Here is a 17,562-nt window from a genome sequence, read left to right on the forward strand (position 1 = left end):
TGCCTTTATTAAGTACTTTAGGGGAGTCAAGGAACGAAAGAAAGAAATGAAAAAGGTACCTGAGCGAGTTCTGCACATAATTCTGAGTCCATGTACTGATAACAGCTTTATTGACAGAGTTGGACAACAGGACAGATACATGATTCAATTGAAGAACAATAAGCAATATGTTTCCGAACATACAAGACGCACAGTGTACCTTTCTATAGATTTGTTCTATGAACAGCACTTTCAGGAATGGAAATTTTTTGCTTCAGTTGCCAACTAAATTTTACTAGGTTCACTGAGCCAAATCATATAATAACAGCCACATTCATGACAATAGCTTTCTTGTATTGAAGTTAGAGTATATTTTAAAACCGAAAACAGCTTGTACGTAATTTTATCAAACCTGTAAACAATTAAAACTGTAATACCGACACATTTTCTTCTTACCGCGACGCTGGTGGGATTAGAAAATTTTAAGGTGGAAAGTCCCGTCGGATCTCAAACTGATCTACTAGACCATTGAACAAAGTCCATGAACCATGATCTGTCGGATCAGGAAACGATACGGCATCAGCGTCCTATCGATGATCAGGCAACAGAAGTCGAAGTCATTGAGGCGGATTTGAAACTGTCCGAGTCCAGAAAAGAACGATTGCCACGGCACGAATTTCGAAAAGCTAAAAAGCTAGAAAGTCGAAGAAAACACCGGCAGGCCGTTGCAAAAGAGAGAGAGAGAAGAAAGAAACAAAAAAAAGAGCAAGAGAAGGACAATCACGCCGAATATCTTGAACAGAAGAATTCTTGGCTTGCAAAGGAAGCCCTGTTTGACAAAATCAAAACCGCAAAACGAAAAGCACATGAATTCGAATTACAAGCAGCACAGAACATGAAGGTGAATAACGGTTTTATTCATAATCTTTCTGCAGTGATTCTCTAAGCTGACAAATTGACGTTATTACTTTATGCTCCAGGCGTCAATAGCACGAGCTGTTTCCGCTATGCCTGTAGAACAACATGCACCAAGGTACCAAGCTCCCCAAAAAGATCCAAAACCCAAGGTATTCATATTTGAGAACGACGTTTTTCGTTCGATAAATTTGATCCATCTAACATGGCTTGAATCTAGATGCCAAAGATATCCAAAATGCCTGTATTCATTGCAAGCCAAAGCACATCATCCGATCCGCAAGCTGACTAGCGCATCACCAACCTCATATATCCTTTACCCTACTTTTTAATGTTCGCACTTGAAAACCAGTCGTTATTGCTTGGCATTGTCACCTTTGTCAATCTTGCTATTCACTTAGGACTTTACCACTGTTCTAGGTCAACTGGTTCTCTGAGGCAAGGTGCAGGCAGTAGGTATTGACTTGTAACAATCACGTCTCATACAAAAACATCATCATGCTAGTAAAACATGTACATATGCCAATTGGTCTGCAGTATGATTTATGAAGAAATTGCTTGGTAGCAAAGGTGTTGGTATTTACAGCATTGTTGACAGTATTATAGCTTCGATGAAGATATTAAGCGGTCCAATATACAAAAGAATCGTCGTGCTTGTCTTCCTTCTTCGAGGGCTCTCCCATTGTATCTGGGTGGTCTTCAACGTCATTCTCTGCAGGTATGGGAGCGCCTTCGTCCTTTTTCGTCAAGTTCACCTTGCGAAATTTGATAGTTTTACTAGTTGCTCCAGCGAAAGACAGGCTGAACGACCTGTCCTCATTGTTGATAGCTTGCAATCAGACGCGTTAACTTTTTCACTCTGTTATTCTTCTACAAAGTTTAACATAGACTGATGAGCTTACCCTTTGGTATATAGCCGCCTTCGTTCTTCGGTACCTTTTCCAAGAACAGATTGCTACCAATAGTCTCATCAAACTCGCCTTGATAGATCTCTGAGCCTAGCTGCAGATATGGTGTCGGCGTATCCAATCCCTGCAAGCAGTATTGTTTAAGCAAAATCGTGGCAGTGTAATACGCTTATACGTGTTCTTCTTACTATCAGGGAGTATCCGCCGCTGGTTTCGCCACTCTCGACAATATCGTCAGGAGCGTTTTCCCCTAAATCCAAAAGAATATATTGGGTCTAATGCAAACGATGTAGGTGAGACATGAGGTTCAGTGATGCAAGGCTGAGCAGTAAGTCGGCAATCGTGAGATGCTTACTTCAGTAATGACATTCTCGTCTGATCCGGTTTTGGTCATTTGCCGCTGGTCAATACTGCCTGTTCTGACTTCGGCCTTTTTTTTTGGTTTTCAAATTTTTCTGGGCTAGCAACGATACTGGTAGTTTAATTCGCGGCAAGTAAAATGGCAAGAAGCGAGGAATTAATGTTTTTCTTCGATCTGGACAATTGTCTTTATGTATGACTACTTGCTATCTTATAATGTCGCGCATTCTCTAACAGTAAATACTGACTGCAGTTTTGAATCCCTTTGCCACTTTTTCACTTGCACAGCACAAGGTATCTTTGATTTTTTCCTCATCAAATTCACATATACAGAACTTGCAGATTATTCGGCTTTAACACTGCATCAACAGAGTCATGGCATTCAAAGCTTAATGCGCAAATAGTATGTACATATCGCTCGGTTGTGCCCGATTGTCCAGACCTGTGTTCCTGACTACTTTTTTTCCGCTTTAGCATTCTTCAGTATTTCGACAAATTAGGTATTCCCGAGTCTGAAGGTAAACTCTCCACAAGACTGCCATATTCCCTTATTGACACATTACTGAAAAGCGGATTAACGGGTAGCTGCTGTGCTACGTGAACGCTATTATATCGAGTATGGACTCTCGATAAGAGGAATGATTCAACATCATCAAGTAGATCCTGTAGACTTTGGTAAGAGATGCAGAAGTGGCAGTGGCTTTGAATATAACATTATCTCATTATTTATGCAGATGAGCAAGTGGATGGTAGGCTTCCTTTGGAGGATTTATTGAAGCCAGAGCCTGAACTTCGAAAGATGCTGGAGACACTACCCATGAGGAAATGGATCCTAACCAATGCTGGATTACAAGTACGCATGCATGGGCTAATGATACTTCACTTTGTTCCATCCCGTTTGTTTTGGCGCTAACTTTTTTTATTTTGTTTTTGTTTTTGCGAATGCAAATAACAGCATGCAAAAAGAGTATTGAAGCTGCTGGACATTGAAGATCAATTTGAAGGTTGGACAGCACCAATATGTGATCAGGCTGACTTTGGATCATCCACTGACTTTTAATCTATCTCGCAGGTATCACATACTGCAATTACAGCGAACCTAACTTTCCATGCAAGCCAGAAGTGGCAATGTACGAAAGAGCTATGAGAGATGCTGGCGTTAAAGAGCATAGCCATTGTTACTTTGTGGATGATAGCGACGTTAATGTTGAAGCTGCCACTAAACTTGGTTGGACCTCTGTACACGTTGCTGACGACCCCAAGGAGTCAAATGCGGGTGATTTTCAAATCGCTGCTGTTACTGATCTGCCACAGGTGCTACCTGACCTTTGGAAGCAGTAGAAGAGGCTCAGATGCAATAAAATATTTTTTATTTTAATCTTTCGCCTATAGCAATACAGAAAGAAGAAGAGGGAAATGGTGGTTATATTGTAGCAATAGTTTGCAAAATGTATAGATACAAGCATGTCACTGGAAATGTGTCCTCCTAACATGGCAATGGGAATAATAAAAAAATTTTTTTTTCATCTTTCACGAACAGCCAATATCATTTATGTACATGTGTTTCGAAACCTATATCACAGGTCTTCAATCACGAAAATATTGTCATCGTCTTCTGGGGAGTCATCTTCCGCGGCTGCCGCAGTGGATTCCTCACACTTGTCTATGAGCCATGCTGGCCAAGGGATCCCATCCCTTGGTCGGGAGTCTAGCAACGGAGACGACTCGGCATCTGTGCGCACCGTAGGAATGTCTATTGGCGACGATCGCACCGCCAGTGTGATGATGGTGCGTTCAACTTTTGGTTTCTTTTTAAGCTTGATCATTTTTATATCCAGCGTAAGAAACATTAGCACGCTAAAGAGCAGATGTATCAGTCGCACGCTTTGCATCCTATGGACGCTACGCGATTTCTCACAAAATATTTTAGGATCCACTGTGAAGTATTGAGAGTAGAGAGGCTGTTGGTTGAGTAAGAGAAGATAAAAGGAAGAGGGGGCGACGGAGAGAAAAAAGATAAACGGAATGAGAAAATAAAAAAAGAAGTGGCGGATGATGTAGCCTTCAGGAACTGGCAAAGATGAAGGGTTGTTATATAAGCCAAAAGGCCCCCCCCCCACTCAATACAACTCATTTGAACCCATCCTAATATAGTCAGAGCGAGCGTTTCTGAATGGATAGGGGTGCTGCGGGGAAAGACTTGCATTGCCAAGTATGAGCTTTCTCAAAAGCGTACTGTGCCATCCCCCCCCCCAAAAATTATGCTGGGTGGTAGCACTGGTAACCATGGAAATATGGGGGATATTGGGTCAGGCAAACGTTGAGATTTTCGGTCATGGGGGTTGAATACCTGTGTGCCTTGCTTGGAGATGATGATTGGGCTGCAATAAGATCACAAAGTCATGGGGCCAAAAACCATGGCTGGCTATATTGCAGTCAGGGAACCATTGGCCACTTTTGGGGAGGCCCGTGCATCATCCATCCTTGTCGATCGACTGGTGGTAATACATGTACCCATGCTCGGTCATAGGCAAGGAGCCTTGCGTCTTTACTACCCCCAACAGACTTTATATGTCATGTGTATGCACGCACGTCTGGATGATACCTCATGGACGGGAATTTCATTATAGGTATGATATGCCTTACGGACTTCACTCACCACTCCACGCTGTCAGTAATCTGCATAATTTCTTAAACCATAAATTGTATCCGGTAATTTCACTCAGCACGTAACGAATCATTGACTTAATATACTTGCCTCTCAATCATGCAAGGACTAAAATTTCACTTTCTTGTGGAGGTCATTCGACCTGGACTAAACCCAAGACCACAGCGATTATTGCTCAAACGTTCTAAAATTATCATGATCCAAGGAAGTGGGTGAAACGAGATCAATTATGCTACAATAACGATAGAATGAAATGGTAGATAACGATATTGAGAGAGTATCTAAGTCAAAAGTTTTCACTCTAAGCAATGTTAATAGCTATATAATTTGGGTATTCATAAAAAAAGTCTTAGGTGAGTTAGGTGGGAAAGGGTATCATATCTCACAAACGACCTTCGAAAATAGCTTTCTTGCATTTTGCTGCAGCTACTTGGTAATCTCCATCTGCTTCCTCCAACATTTCTCGCAAAACTTCTAGGTCAACGTTACGGAAAGTGTTAGCAAGGTTGTCCAATGCCTCCTCCATATCCATATAGTCATGTTCCTGTAACGATTGACGGCTGTGAGAAGACTCGCTTTCGCGTCGGGAGCGTCCGTGTGGTTGGTTTCCAATAGAAGGTACAGACAGTAGGGAAATTTGTGAGTGACTATAGTGTCGGGTATTTTCGTTGTCAGATGTTGCAAACACCGGACTCTGGTGCTTGGATGGAGAGGATGAGAGTCTGCCATCAGGGGTAAAATAGGCGATTTCATCCTCCTCTTCGTCTTCTTCTTCAACAGGTGTACTCAAATCCGTCATGCCACGTTCACGTAGCTGCCACTGATCAAATTGCGATGCCAATTCGAATTCTTCATGGCTTGTTCGACGACGGTTATCTACATGGCTGCTGTGACTTGGCTCTGAAAACTGTCGCGCGTGGCCAGGTTTACGCCTACTGACTCCTTCATCCTCAAGAGACGATGCCATTGATCCGTTGGGACTCGCGTAGAATGTGCTTTGTTTCGTCGGCAGCTTCGTTTGCTGCTGAACCACTTTATCATCCTTCTTACTGAAGGGTGTAAATATGCCAGACCACCGCTTTCCTTTTACCGGTGAGTTAGGAGGCGATTGCAAATTTGTTGTTCGCTGAGATGCTTCGGTCACTATAGGTGATATAAGTGAGATGGAGCTCCTATTTTTCTTCAGGTTGGTTAATTTCCCAAGATCTGGGGAAACAGATGACTTGATTTTTTTGCCCTTGAAAAATGCCCGCTTGGTTTGTTTCTTCTCAGGTGGTGAAAATTCTAGTAGCCAGCATTAATTTCCACCTGTTTCGCTGTTTCTTTTCATAACCGCATATTCTTCTTACCGAACATAACATCTGGAGGTCCTTTAACTTCCTGCTTCCTGAGCCATCCATTAAGATCAGTTCTTGATTGGATACAATCAAAATAACCTAGTTCTACAAGGGAATACGATGGTTGTTTTTATGTGAGCTAAGTAAGCTATAAAAATCATCATCTCAAAATCTATAAGGCTTACCATATTCGTGCATGCGATCTCGTCTTTGCGGAAGCTTCTTGATCTGGTGCATGTTGAGGGCCTTATGTGGTGGACCCGTTCGATAATAAGCCGTTAAACAAGATAATCTATTCGGTATAATGTTAGGCTGGGGTATGTTGGTGGTTGAGTATCTCGATTGCTGCTGGTTTGGAATTGAATGGGGTTCCTCAGGCACAACCGATAGCCGGTCGTCGCCATCGACCGACGGTGCTGTAAGGGCTTCCCGAAATCGAAGTATTGGATCAATCAGACTCAGGGGAGGCGTCTGACCTCGAATAGGCTTAGAGAATTCCATCCCTACGTCTTCGTCAAGATCTAACCCTTCCGCAGCATCGTCAGGGTCTTCGTAAGTGTTGTAGGAATTGGATTTGGTAAGCATCGATGGCGATTCGTTATAACGCAGCTCCTGTTGGATTTGGTCCAATGTCGATGCTACAGGTGATTCAAATCTTGCAATAGGATCATCATCCCATTGATATAGGCTTTGACGCTGTCGGGTCATGTGGGGTGGGTTAGAGTGGTGTTCTGAATGCGAAAAACTAGGGCTTCTGGATCCTGCGCCGCCGTTTTCCTTTTGTTTCGCCTTTTCGCACTTATAACATACACACGTCACAGATTGGTCGTTAGCACTACTGATGGAGCTCGGCCTGGACCTATTTTTACACCTGAAACACACACAAGATGATGGAGACTGCGCTCTCTCTGAAGCACCAGAGTAGCGGCGACTCAACCTTGATTCAGAATGTGTCGGTGAAGGAACTGGTGAACTATGGCTATGCTAGGGTTAAACTCCGTAACAAAGAGAATATGCTTGTAACAAAAATTCATATAAACCCGTACCTGTGGACCGTAACCGACGATCCAGGGGCAGCCTGCAGATAAAGCGAGCTACCTCGACGTCGCGTATCTAAATAGTCTGTCTCGTACTCCGTTTGACTCTGCTTGCTTGTTGGGATATCAAGTGGAGGCGTATCTATTCGATCTAGTGGAGATTCTCGACATGATTAATCGTTCAGTTCCATTTCGGCAGTGGAATGGCGTATGCAAACAATAGTCACTTACGGTCCAGAAATGAACCAATCTCATTGTACAGCTGTTGCATGAACTCTATGAAAACTTTTCTGTTAGTCTCCCGGGAGAGAAAAGGAAAGACAAGGGGAAAGTTTGGAATGGAACGAACCTTCATTAGTGCCCATTGGAATGCTCAGGATGACAAAATGTCAACAAGGGCAAATTTCCATATCCAGCGTTTTAGAATACAACCTACCCCCCATTTGCGTTTCAAAAACGCTAAAAATTCTTAATCATCTCTCAAACTGAGCGAGAACGATAAGATGACTCTCGTTTTGTATTCATGTCTGGTCATGGTAGAAAAATCGGTGCGTACACAGCTTTTTTTTATTCAGCCATATTGCTTGTAAGATGGTGTTCATGCTCAACATTGAAGAAATATCTTGAAAATGCCTTTACATCTATTCTGCAGGTGGTTTTCTGTTCATCGATGAGGTATGATGTTTCTTATCGTTCATGTCCAGAAATCATTTCGTGTGGTCCTCAAGTCATCAGTGTCAGCACCCTTGTAGAAATGGGATGAAAGCAGCTCCAGATTCAAAGCGGCCAACGTTATTTCTACCGTTGAACAATGGATGAGAAAGAAGAAGATCAATGATTAAAAAAAAAAGCTCAATTTCCCACAATATTTATAAGCAAAACGTAGCTGCCACTTGTTCTTCCGCAATAATGAATGACAGACTCCAGCGATGAATAAGAGTCACCAGCAAACCAAATTACTGACAAATTTGAAACGCCGATACTTCCGCTACTCACCAGCACTTTGAGGATTGCAAAACAGAGTTTACTCCACACATTTGAAGTCCATTAGCCATTGACCATGGCATCAAAATTATGGAAACTTTCTGTCTCAAATCTCAGCAAGTCAAATATCTCCTCAAATATAGCGAGCAAACCGGCCATCAGCCTTCATTCTGGTAAAGTCAATACTTGAATTGCTTCGTATCTATTTCTGGTACCTTTGCTAATGTAAAGAATTAGCTCCTCAAACCAACAGGTCACAATCCCTCCAATGCAGCAGATCACTGGTATCAACTGCATATAGAGGAATATCTTTGGAACAAAGACAACTTACACTATACTCTAGCGATCGACGAGGATTTCACAGCACTCCACTTGCAAGGGATAATAGCGTGTCTCCATATCACTTTGATACTTTTAAATTTGTTAGACGATTGGAAGCAGAGGGATTTACATTGGAGCAAAGTGAAGCTGTCATGTCCAGTCTACGAGAGGTGATCGACGAAAGGTAAATACCTTCACATGTCTTACTTTGCATATGCAAGGTTCCTGGTGAAGCTAAATCTCTCTCTTTCCATGTGATCAACAGCATGGTTAATTTGAGCAACACTATGGTGACCAAAGCTGAGCAGGAGAAGACCGTATATACCTATAAAGTGGATTTTGCAAGTCTCAAATCTGAAATACAACTACTGGAAAAGAACGATTTTACCATGATGAAGGCAGAACATGAGCGCCTTCAGGGCGAGATTGAAAAACTAAGACAAAAGCTCCGCGAAGAAATTACCAGGACTCAAGCTAATGTTCGTCTCGACCTTAACTTGGAAAAGGGTCGGATACGCGATGAAGCGAGTGCTCAGGAAATCAAGATAAAAGAGACAGATACCAGAATCGAAAGCGAAATTGCTGGTCTGCGAACGCAAATGGAAGCTATCAAGTTTCAAATATTACAATATATGGTTGGTAAGTTACCACAGCCCACACGGCAATGCATTCCACTTGAGCCAAGCACATTGATCATCAATGCTAATATTTATGAAATATTGCAGGTACCATTACTGGTGCTGGAGCTCTTATCCTTGCATACCTCCGCATGTTTAAATAGAAAGTATAATGAAAGATCATGTAATAGACAATCTTGTAACATTTTTCAAACAGAAATTTATTGCGATAGCCAGTTTCTGAGAGCCTTGACTCAACAATGGCAAGAATGAAGGGAAACAGGGAGAGGGGACTGGTTGTGAACAAGGTGTCTAAACCATTTGTACAAAGGGTCACTGATAGATATGATGGTATTCGTGTTCGGAGCTGCTTTGAAAGGTCATACAGCAAAACTGATAGCTCTATCGTCATAACGTAACTGGTAACAAACTTATCGTCCATACCTAAAGATGATAATTTTGTAAACGAAAGAACATTACGACACCCTATAATCATTAAACATTCACAATATCATACTTTTGGAACTCCCACTCGCGATTATCCAAGGGACACACCTGTCTACTCTTCAACCAACGAGATATACAATGGAAATGGAAAGCGTGCTAGTGCGAAAAGATGCGTTAGCTTAGGTTTCTAGGCTATAATTGTGGAATGCGATAACTTACATTGCAGATACCCCATGCTACGGTACATTCTTCGGATGTTGCAGATGCCTGGTTTGCTTGACACTCAATGCCTTTTGTAAACGATTGGGTTGAGTGATTCAATGAAAAACAGCATACGAACTCAAGGGATGTTGACTGCTTGCTTACATAAATCCATGATATGGTTTCGGCAAATGGCGCAGTTATCGACGACAATATCTAAAGAACGTGTTTAATCGCAAGCAGTTGTGAGAACACATATGCAGCTCTCGTGTAAAACCGTACCCCATGCCCATAAAGCAACAGCATTCCACTAGAAAAAACGAGATCGAGACGGTTACTGCATTGCACACCAAGGAAATTGCTACTGCATGCGTGAAATCGTACCTTCTTGACTTCAAAGCGCTTTTTCTCCAAATCCTTTGCCTTTCCCTTTCCTTTCGTCTCTTCCTGAGGTGCTGGAGAAGGTTCCTGTGCAACGGGCTGATCATCGACATCCATGGCGGAAGACATTTTGAGGGTTATGATTTGACTTCTGGAAACAGCTTCTCATATCCCGCAACTGTAAGTCTTTGTGAGCTGGCCGTGTCTAAACTCCGCTTAAACGTCATCAATTCACTCAGCATAAACTGTTTGCTCTCCTAACACCTACGAAGCGCTGCATGTGCACTAGATGTGCAAGTATTTATAGCATAGATTACTGTAGTTTTCAATCTTCAAAGCTCAAATAGTCTCGTTCTCATCCCCCCTTGATAGCTTATTCGGTCAAAAATCATGCCCCAATGTAGCTGTGCACATTGATAGGGATGCACTTAGTTAAGAGGGCATCGCTCATAATCTCTTTATGCATCAAATTGACGAGTACTAATAAGATAGATGCTTTTTTGTAATGGCTGAAGCGATTGCCTCAAGGTTGGCACAGAAAAGCAAGGACATGAGGCACGTGACACCAGGTCTTTCCAAGTGCCAGCGAATCTTTTGCTTTAGTGCAAAGAAATTTTTCATATAGGTCGAACTTTTTCTTTCCTGCAACTTTTTACGCGCTCAAAACCACAATGACGGACGTACCTCCAGATTTGTATTACCTAAGTAAGTACCTTCATCCACAGCTACTTCCGTCATAACCTATTGCTCAACCCCTTTTCTCGTAGACGAGGGCTTTGATCCTAGTCATCTGAAAATTGCAGAGCTCCGAGGAATTCTGTTGAAGCACGATGTGCCATACACCCCAACGGCCAAAAAGCCTGAACTCGTTCAATCATTTAAGAAGAATGTAGCTAGCAAGGCGGATGAAATTTTGAGTTTGCATCGACAGCTCAAGCCCAATGGTAAAGGAATCGTCAACGTTAACACGGACAAAAAGGCGAAAGGCAGCACCAGCAAAGCTTCGAGCAAAAGTGCCCCTGTCGATGAGGCAGAACGTGACGATGAAGAAGAAGGAAAGGATAGCGATGGGGAGGAGTCAATCAACGCGAAAGCAAGACGTGAAAAGCGCGCAGCCAAGTCTACCTCTGTGGTAAGTCATTGTGACGGAATAAGGAGAGTTCTTCAATGCGTTGTGTTAACGGAGTGTCTTCATTTCATAGGATGCAGAAGGTTTCGCTATACCTGCTCAGCCTAGCAAAACTAAATCTACAAGTATTCGCAAGAAGCCAAAAACTACTGAGTGGACGGTGGGGTCAGGCTTGACGTCAGAATCGGAGGTCGATGCCAAACCTACTACCGCCAAAAGCTCTTCTATTAGACGAAAGAAGGACAAACCCACCAAGGTGAGTGACGGAATGCAATTGTACTAGATGTATCACATCAAGTTGTTTATACATTTGTTTATGGTGGTATTTCATAGGATTCGGCTGGGGATGGATCTACTGACAAGGTAAAAATTACTTGAAATACTCCTGAACCAGCTCTACCTTAATCTAATCTTATGACCATTGTATAGAAACATGTGGAGCCGGTTTTCTCTGATGCAAATCCATTCCAAAGCGGTGCAGAATCTGATATTTCTATAACGCGAAAAAGTCGTAAGGTACAGTGAGCGAGGTAGCGAACATTTGGTTTGGTGATTGCATGTTGACGGTGTCATTTTAGGCTCCGACAGCCGTTGGTAAGCAGACTGCAGAATCTAAAAAGCAACATATTGAACCTGAGAAAGCAATCACTGCTGACGTAGTCAAGCCTTCAGCATCAAAAGACAAGGTAGAAGGTTCAAGTCGAAGGAGCAGACGTGAAGCGCAACCATCTGGCCAATACTTCAACCCGCAAGACTCATTTGCCTCTTCTGGAGGCGAGGAAGAGCACCATGTAGAGCGTAAACAACCTAAAACGGTTCTTAAAACTAAACCAAAGACAAGCGCCTCCTCCTCAAAAGACGAAACATCAGCAAAACCAAAATCAGTGGCTACCACATCCTCGTCGTCAAGTCGACCAGAGTATGCAGTTGTTGTTAACAAGACCGCTAAGCATCCCTTACAACAAATCGTGACCTCCGCCATTTCGATTTTGTTAGGACTATACTGCATTTATTGGTGTTTAGAGCGACACCGAATTGGCTATTGTGATCTTTCACAGGAAAATAGCGGAAATGGCACACAAGGTAAGTAAAAGCATCGTCACATGATGTTGTATATTAGCAGAGCTGACCAATCTATTCCAAACCATGTAGTAGACTTATTGGATCTAGATGTTAATGGTACCACCATTTGGGATGCCGTCCGCCCAAGCTGTATTCCCTGCCCTAAACATGGTCACTGCACCAAAGGACGTCTGCTAGGATGCGATGACTTTTTTGTTAGAATCCCAAGCATGCTTAGTTTTGGAGGATGGATTCCAGTCGGTGAAAAGTGTGTTCCAGATACTGTCAAGCAGCGACGGGCCTTCCGAGTGGAGAACCAAATCAAGCACATGCTCGCTGTGAAGAAGGGACAATACATCTGTGGCGATATCAAAGCGGAAAAAGGAGAGACTGAGGAGGAGGTTGCGTCTATGAAGGTTGAGGATGTATGGACTGAGCTTCTAGCACGCAAACCTGTAAGTAGCATGATCATGATGGGGTGTTACAATATTCCGATGCCTATCTCATATCTTTTTGCACTTTTGCTAACCCTTTAGTTCTATCGACCTTTTTTCCAGGACACCATCAGCGAGCAACAATTAGAGGAATACTGGCGTCTGGCTATGGCTTCCCTCATGACGTACAGTGAAAGAGAAGTGAGCTTCCTCGACCGGTATGATCTATTCTCTGCTAACAAGTTCTCGTCGCAACACGTTCTTTAACCTTATTTCCTTTCTGCTGTGTGCTTTTTGCAGAGGTGATGAAAAATACATGATATCTCGTCAGCCCAAACTCTCTTTAGGTTGCCGAGTACGCCTTCAAATCAAAGATGTATTATATCGTTGGCGGTTTGAACTCGGAGGTAAGGCGCATTTGTGTCACAGTCATACGTTGATTAGATAATGATACTTACCCCGGAATAAACTCCACAGGATTACTGGCAGTTGTAGGTCTTATTGGCTATGGCAACTACCAATATCTCCAGCGAAGAAAAGACATGAAGCTCGTGGCCGAGTTGGCCGGCGAGGCGTTCGTGAAGCTTCAAGACCAGGTAAGATGAACCCCTCTATATACTGTAGTTTCCTTGTCGTCTAACATCCTAACACTTCTGTTTATTTCACCTCACCAGGAGCGTAACCATCATATTGATCCTGTTTTATTCCCTCAAGCATGCTGCGCTATTACTCATCTTCGGGATTTGATATTAGCTCAAGAGCCTTCAGTGGAGCGTAGACGTCATCTATGGAACCATGTTCGTAAGATTGTGGAAAGCAACTCCAACGTGCGAACTTTGTCAGCCGAAGTCCGTGGCGAGCCACATCGATGCTGGGAATGGGTCGGCTACGGACAAACTGCCGAGCGGATTCCCGTTGGATCTGGAATAGAGATTCACTCTAGCGAGATGATGAATACCATCTAATTCTTTTACGCTTGATACTTTTTTTTTTTTCTAAAAGAGAATAAACCTAAACTACCTTATTATTCTTTCCAACCTTCGTGCTAGCGTCTTAAGTAATGGACAGGGACCTTTGCGGGGAAAGCTGGCGGGAAAAGTTCCATTTTAGGCTAAAATTTAGTCCATAGCAAGTATGAACGCTGCATAATTGTGCAACATCGTAATAGTGGTTCCCTACCTTTGGTGCTGTAGTTAGTGAACGTTTGTTAAGCTACAAAGCATTCAATAGCCTATTCCTATCACCATTCTCATAGATGGACCTTTTTTTGCGTTATGCACTGTTTTCCGGCCGATATAAAAAAAGAAAAAGCAAACAAATACAACCACAGTGTGAAAAAACAGTTGCCCCCCCGCAATGACCGGTATTCAAATTTAGAATGGTATCTTATACCGGCATCATTTCACTAATGTGCGCACAAACCTTCTTGCCCTGGGGATATTCGTCGAGTGCAACGCATTTCGGAAGCTTTTTACAACTGGAGTAAAGGAGAATACTGAACATGCAAATTAAGTAATGCGGGGCAACGTACGTCTGTTTGCCCTTTGCGTCGCTTTCTCCTTCCATGCCGTAGAGCGGTGTTCCTCCCCATTCCATGATGGATATACCAGCCCGTGAGTAAGAGCGATCCATGCTTGGCTAAGCGTTTCTTCCCGGTTTGTATCACTTACTTATACTATTGTTATTAGTGGGCTTTTTGGAACCTCGGAAAAATTTGCTTAGGTAAATGTTGAGACTCTGCAACCTTATGGCTACTGTGCGAGCGAGAACGGAAGAACTTTTTCATATTTGTCTCCGCGGAAATCATCGTCATCAACCAAGTATGACAGGTGAAGTTTCGACGCATATAAAGCGAAGTAGCGTGAAGGAATTGGCACACCTCACACTCTCTTACATCTCTCTTTTCAAAGAAACTTATAGTTTACAATGAAGGCCGCATTCGCTGGTATATTGACATTTGCAGCTGCTGCATTGGCTGCTCCTTTTGGATCCCAAAAGGCTCTTCCTTGGGATGACAAGAGCGTCTATGAAAAGCACACCATCAAGGCCAAGGGTATTGAAGCCTCTTTCATCGAATATGGCGCTGTAATTACCAATCTTTGGGTCAATGACAAGGAAGGTGTCATGAGAGATGTCATTTTGGGTTGGGATGATACCACACAATACAATGTTAATGCTCAGCATCCTTACTTTGGAGGTAAAGTTCTTGCACACTTTTCAAGGAACAGTTCCAATTGATGTATCTCACGCCATATCATTCCACCAGCTCTCGTCGGCAGATACGCTAACCGCATTAAGAATGGAACCTTTGAAGTCAACGGTCAGAAGTATTTCACACCCATTAATGAGCATGGTGTTGACACCTTGCATGGCGGCTTCACTGGAACTGACCGTTTGAACTGGACCATCACCGACAAGGGTAATGACTATATTGTCTTTGAGTCTTACAGCCATTCTGGTGATCAAGGTTTCCCAGGCAACCTCTTGACAAAAGTAAAATGTAAGTGATATGTTACGGGCATGCTAAAGAAGCCAGTTACACATTTTCTAATGCCGTGTTCACTCAGACTCCGTTAACGACAAGCAACAGTGGACCATTGACTATGAAGGCTCTCCAGATGCTGATACCCCCATCATGATGTCTCAACACACATACTGGCGATTGGATGCTTTTACCTCTCCTGACCCCACCATCAAGGACCATGTTTTGCAAATCAAGGCAGACAAGTTCATCAAGTGCGATGAATACGAAGTGCCAACGGGTGAAATTGCATCCGTCAGTGGAACTGCTCTCGACTTCACTCAACCCAAGGCTATTGGCCAGGACTTGATGACGGCACAGGAATGCGGCACTAACTGCACAGGTTACGACAACGCTTGGGTTATCACTGATCCCAATCCCAGCGAGGAAACCCTTACCCTCTACTCTCCTCATACTGGAATTCAGTTGGCCATCAACACTGACCAAGTCGCATACCAATTCTACTCTTGCGTCACCATGGATGGTACCATTCCAGTAAAGAAGACTCAGGCTAACGGAAATCACAAGTTTGTTGAGCAATATGGCTGCTTGGTCTTGGAAGCTGAAAACTATATTGATGGTATTAACAACCCTCAATGGGGTGACAAGTACACTGGACTTGTCAAGGCTGGTGACAAATATACTCAGAGCACTACCTATACTTTCTCTATCCACAAATAATACCTATAGTTGTTGTTTAATATTTCCTCTACCATCCCAGACTCTTTTTCTTGATTAAAGTAATGAAACATGTAAAATGCTTGACATTAAAGTCGAATCCCAACCAAAAAAAAAAAAAAAAGTTTCCAAAGTATTCTATCGTATTTATCTATTTTTTAAGCCTTGGGAATAGTCATAGAACCGTTTCTCACAGCTTTTGATCAAACATTGAGCTTCTGCCACTTTCCACAGCTGCTTGGTCATTTAGTTTGACTCGCTTCAATGCTACCTCAGCTTCGCGTTTGGTGGCGACTAACTTGAGATCCTGGGCATGTTTACGGCATCGATTATAGTAGACAAGAGCGCCTTGCATATCACCGGTTTGCTACATGCAAAATTCTTTAGTACGCGGCAACCACCTCAACTAAGCGCATGTATGTCCCACTCACCTCATATACCATACCAATATTATGCAGGAGAACACCAAGAGCTTCATCGCATATTCTGCGGTCATCACCAGCCTTCTTTCCAGTATTAGGGTTTTTAGCTAGTTCGATGCCATCCTCCGCCCACTTGATGGCCTCTTGATATTGGCCCATACCAGCAAAGACTTCAGAGACATTGCACATTAAAACCGCTGCATGGCATTCCTCTCTGACAGCCGGGTATAGCGTTAATGAACGTAGATAGAGCGGTAAGGCGAAATCATATTTTCTTCTTTCTGCATAAAATGCTGCCAATGCTTCCATCGAAGCGCCTACATCCGTTTTCGTTAACCATTTGGGCATATTCTCAGCATTGAACAGCTTTTCTTTCGCATCCAATTCCATGCCAGACCCATTCGCATTCGGTAGGGTCGATTTAAACATTTGCTCGACGCTCCAGTTATACCACTTTTCCGCAGCCGCGTCGTCCTTGAGCTGAACATTCAGATCCCCAAGTTTCTGAGCAATCCCCAAAGCTTTCATTCGATCTTCTCCGTCTAATTCCGTTTGAGCTAAATCAACGTTCTTGACGAAATTTGCAGCGTCCTCTTTGTTGATATGAAGAATAAGACTAATGCAGTTCGTGAGGACATCCCTTGCCTCTCGCGGCTTGCCCTGTTGTTCTAACAAAGTACCATACTGGATCATGATACCGCTCACGTATCTGCTGTGATTTTCAAGTTCCTCGCCTGCTAATGCTAGCTCGAGAGCTTGCTTGTAGTAGTCTTCGGCAAGGGAAGGGTCATTGCCATAGTTTTCATAGTACAAAGCCTTTCGCAATGCTTGTCTGACAGGCACAGGATATTTTTGAATATCGGACGTAAAGTATTGGTAGAGACCAAATCCCAGACAGCCAAAGCCAAAGACACAGAGGGCAATAGGAAGAGGTGGGATTTGAATTCTTCTAGTTGGTGCATAACTTGAGAATGGTGCGTTCTTGGCCACGATTCTTACAGGCTGAAGTCTGGGCTGAAGTTTTACTTGTGTGCCACGTCTTGACATGGAAGATCCCAAACTGGTTCGGTATGATCGTACGCATTGAGAAGAGATTCGCTGTAAAGTGCTCATAATGTAAAGTCAGGCAGGAAATACAGTTGCAATCATTTAGTGAAGACC

At 43.1% G+C, this 17,562-nt stretch overlaps 10 protein-coding genes across 10 annotated transcripts; 6 read left to right on the forward strand and 4 right to left on the reverse strand.

The window, feature by feature from the left end:
- Nucleotides 1-445: 445 nt before the first annotated feature.
- On the forward strand, nucleotides 446-1,313 carry K450DRAFT_253118 (uncharacterized protein). Its single transcript, XM_051590990.1, has 3 exons — nucleotides 446-880; nucleotides 960-1,046; nucleotides 1,115-1,313. The coding sequence occupies exons 1-3, from the start codon at nucleotides 521-523 to the stop codon at nucleotides 1,184-1,186; spliced, it is 519 nt and encodes a 172-aa protein (XP_051442162.1). The 5' UTR covers nucleotides 446-520; the 3' UTR covers nucleotides 1,187-1,313.
- Nucleotides 1,314-1,370: 57 nt separating this feature from the next.
- On the reverse strand, nucleotides 1,371-2,254 carry K450DRAFT_253122 (uncharacterized protein). Its single transcript, XM_051590991.1, has 4 exons — nucleotides 2,158-2,254; nucleotides 1,991-2,077; nucleotides 1,797-1,926; nucleotides 1,371-1,723 (listed from the first exon to the last, which is right to left on the reverse strand). Exons 1-4 carry the CDS (start codon nucleotides 2,194-2,196, stop codon nucleotides 1,515-1,517), a joined length of 465 nt encoding a protein of 154 aa, XP_051442163.1. The 5' UTR covers nucleotides 2,197-2,254; the 3' UTR covers nucleotides 1,371-1,514.
- On the forward strand, nucleotides 1,967-3,568 carry K450DRAFT_253126 (uncharacterized protein). Its single transcript, XM_051590992.1, has 10 exons — nucleotides 1,967-1,999; nucleotides 2,096-2,130; nucleotides 2,192-2,355; nucleotides 2,446-2,449; nucleotides 2,532-2,565; nucleotides 2,637-2,680; nucleotides 2,748-2,837; nucleotides 2,897-3,015; nucleotides 3,118-3,166; nucleotides 3,235-3,568. The coding sequence occupies exons 3-10, from the start codon at nucleotides 2,302-2,304 to the stop codon at nucleotides 3,501-3,503; spliced, it is 663 nt and encodes a 220-aa protein (XP_051442164.1). The 5' UTR covers nucleotides 1,967-1,999; nucleotides 2,096-2,130; nucleotides 2,192-2,301; the 3' UTR covers nucleotides 3,504-3,568.
- Nucleotide 3,569: 1 nt separating this feature from the next.
- K450DRAFT_253133 (uncharacterized protein) lies at nucleotides 3,570-4,213 on the forward strand. The gene has a single exon (XM_051590993.1). It carries the CDS (start codon nucleotides 3,627-3,629, stop codon nucleotides 4,110-4,112), a length of 486 nt encoding a protein of 161 aa, XP_051442165.1. The 5' UTR covers nucleotides 3,570-3,626; the 3' UTR covers nucleotides 4,113-4,213.
- Nucleotides 4,214-4,823: 610 nt separating this feature from the next.
- Nucleotides 4,824-7,709, reverse strand: K450DRAFT_253135 (uncharacterized protein). The gene is made up of 6 exons (XM_051590994.1): nucleotides 7,554-7,709; nucleotides 7,436-7,480; nucleotides 7,214-7,355; nucleotides 6,353-7,146; nucleotides 6,180-6,272; nucleotides 4,824-6,114 (listed from the first exon to the last, which is right to left on the reverse strand). The coding sequence occupies exons 1-6, from the start codon at nucleotides 7,567-7,569 to the stop codon at nucleotides 5,213-5,215; spliced, it is 1,992 nt and encodes a 663-aa protein (XP_051442166.1). The 5' UTR covers nucleotides 7,570-7,709; the 3' UTR covers nucleotides 4,824-5,212.
- A 498-nt stretch (nucleotides 7,710-8,207) lies between these two features.
- Nucleotides 8,208-9,787, forward strand: K450DRAFT_253139 (uncharacterized protein). The gene is made up of 4 exons (XM_051590995.1): nucleotides 8,208-8,361; nucleotides 8,426-8,693; nucleotides 8,775-9,148; nucleotides 9,235-9,787. The coding sequence occupies exons 1-4, from the start codon at nucleotides 8,265-8,267 to the stop codon at nucleotides 9,288-9,290; spliced, it is 795 nt and encodes a 264-aa protein (XP_051442167.1). The 5' UTR covers nucleotides 8,208-8,264; the 3' UTR covers nucleotides 9,291-9,787.
- Nucleotides 9,788-10,786: 999 nt separating this feature from the next.
- K450DRAFT_253158 (uncharacterized protein) lies at nucleotides 10,787-13,817 on the forward strand. Its single transcript, XM_051590996.1, has 12 exons — nucleotides 10,787-10,860; nucleotides 10,923-11,287; nucleotides 11,358-11,540; nucleotides 11,618-11,647; nucleotides 11,714-11,800; nucleotides 11,863-11,878; nucleotides 11,957-12,367; nucleotides 12,437-12,801; nucleotides 12,904-12,998; nucleotides 13,081-13,187; nucleotides 13,258-13,376; nucleotides 13,455-13,817. The coding sequence occupies exons 1-12, from the start codon at nucleotides 10,827-10,829 to the stop codon at nucleotides 13,743-13,745; spliced, it is 2,103 nt and encodes a 700-aa protein (XP_051442168.1). The 5' UTR covers nucleotides 10,787-10,826; the 3' UTR covers nucleotides 13,746-13,817.
- Nucleotides 13,818-13,957: 140 nt separating this feature from the next.
- K450DRAFT_253167 (uncharacterized protein) lies at nucleotides 13,958-14,360 on the reverse strand. The gene is made up of 2 exons (XM_051590997.1): nucleotides 14,203-14,360; nucleotides 13,958-14,059 (listed from the first exon to the last, which is right to left on the reverse strand). The coding sequence occupies exons 1-2, from the start codon at nucleotides 14,344-14,346 to the stop codon at nucleotides 14,030-14,032; spliced, it is 174 nt and encodes a 57-aa protein (XP_051442169.1). The 5' UTR covers nucleotides 14,347-14,360; the 3' UTR covers nucleotides 13,958-14,029.
- Nucleotides 14,361-14,706: 346 nt separating this feature from the next.
- Nucleotides 14,707-16,171, forward strand: K450DRAFT_213145 (uncharacterized protein; the record flags this gene model as incomplete). The annotated part of the gene is made up of 3 exons (XM_051584816.1): nucleotides 14,707-14,977; nucleotides 15,047-15,280; nucleotides 15,348-16,171. The coding sequence occupies 3 exons, from the start codon at nucleotides 14,707-14,709 to the stop codon at nucleotides 15,980-15,982; spliced, it is 1,140 nt and encodes a 379-aa protein (XP_051442170.1). The 3' UTR covers nucleotides 15,983-16,171.
- Nucleotides 16,076-17,559, reverse strand: K450DRAFT_253169 (uncharacterized protein). The gene is made up of 2 exons (XM_051590998.1): nucleotides 16,411-17,559; nucleotides 16,076-16,346 (listed from the first exon to the last, which is right to left on the reverse strand). The coding sequence occupies exons 1-2, from the start codon at nucleotides 17,512-17,514 to the stop codon at nucleotides 16,170-16,172; spliced, it is 1,281 nt and encodes a 426-aa protein (XP_051442171.1). The 5' UTR covers nucleotides 17,515-17,559; the 3' UTR covers nucleotides 16,076-16,169.
- Between the last annotated feature and the right edge of the window lie 3 nt (nucleotides 17,560-17,562).

Source organism: Umbelopsis ramanniana, assembly GCF_025399195.1.
Source record: "Umbelopsis ramanniana AG unplaced genomic scaffold K450scaffold_53, whole genome shotgun sequence".
In the NCBI taxonomy this organism is placed as follows: Eukaryota; Fungi; Mucoromycota; class Umbelopsidomycetes; order Umbelopsidales; family Umbelopsidaceae; genus Umbelopsis; species Umbelopsis ramanniana.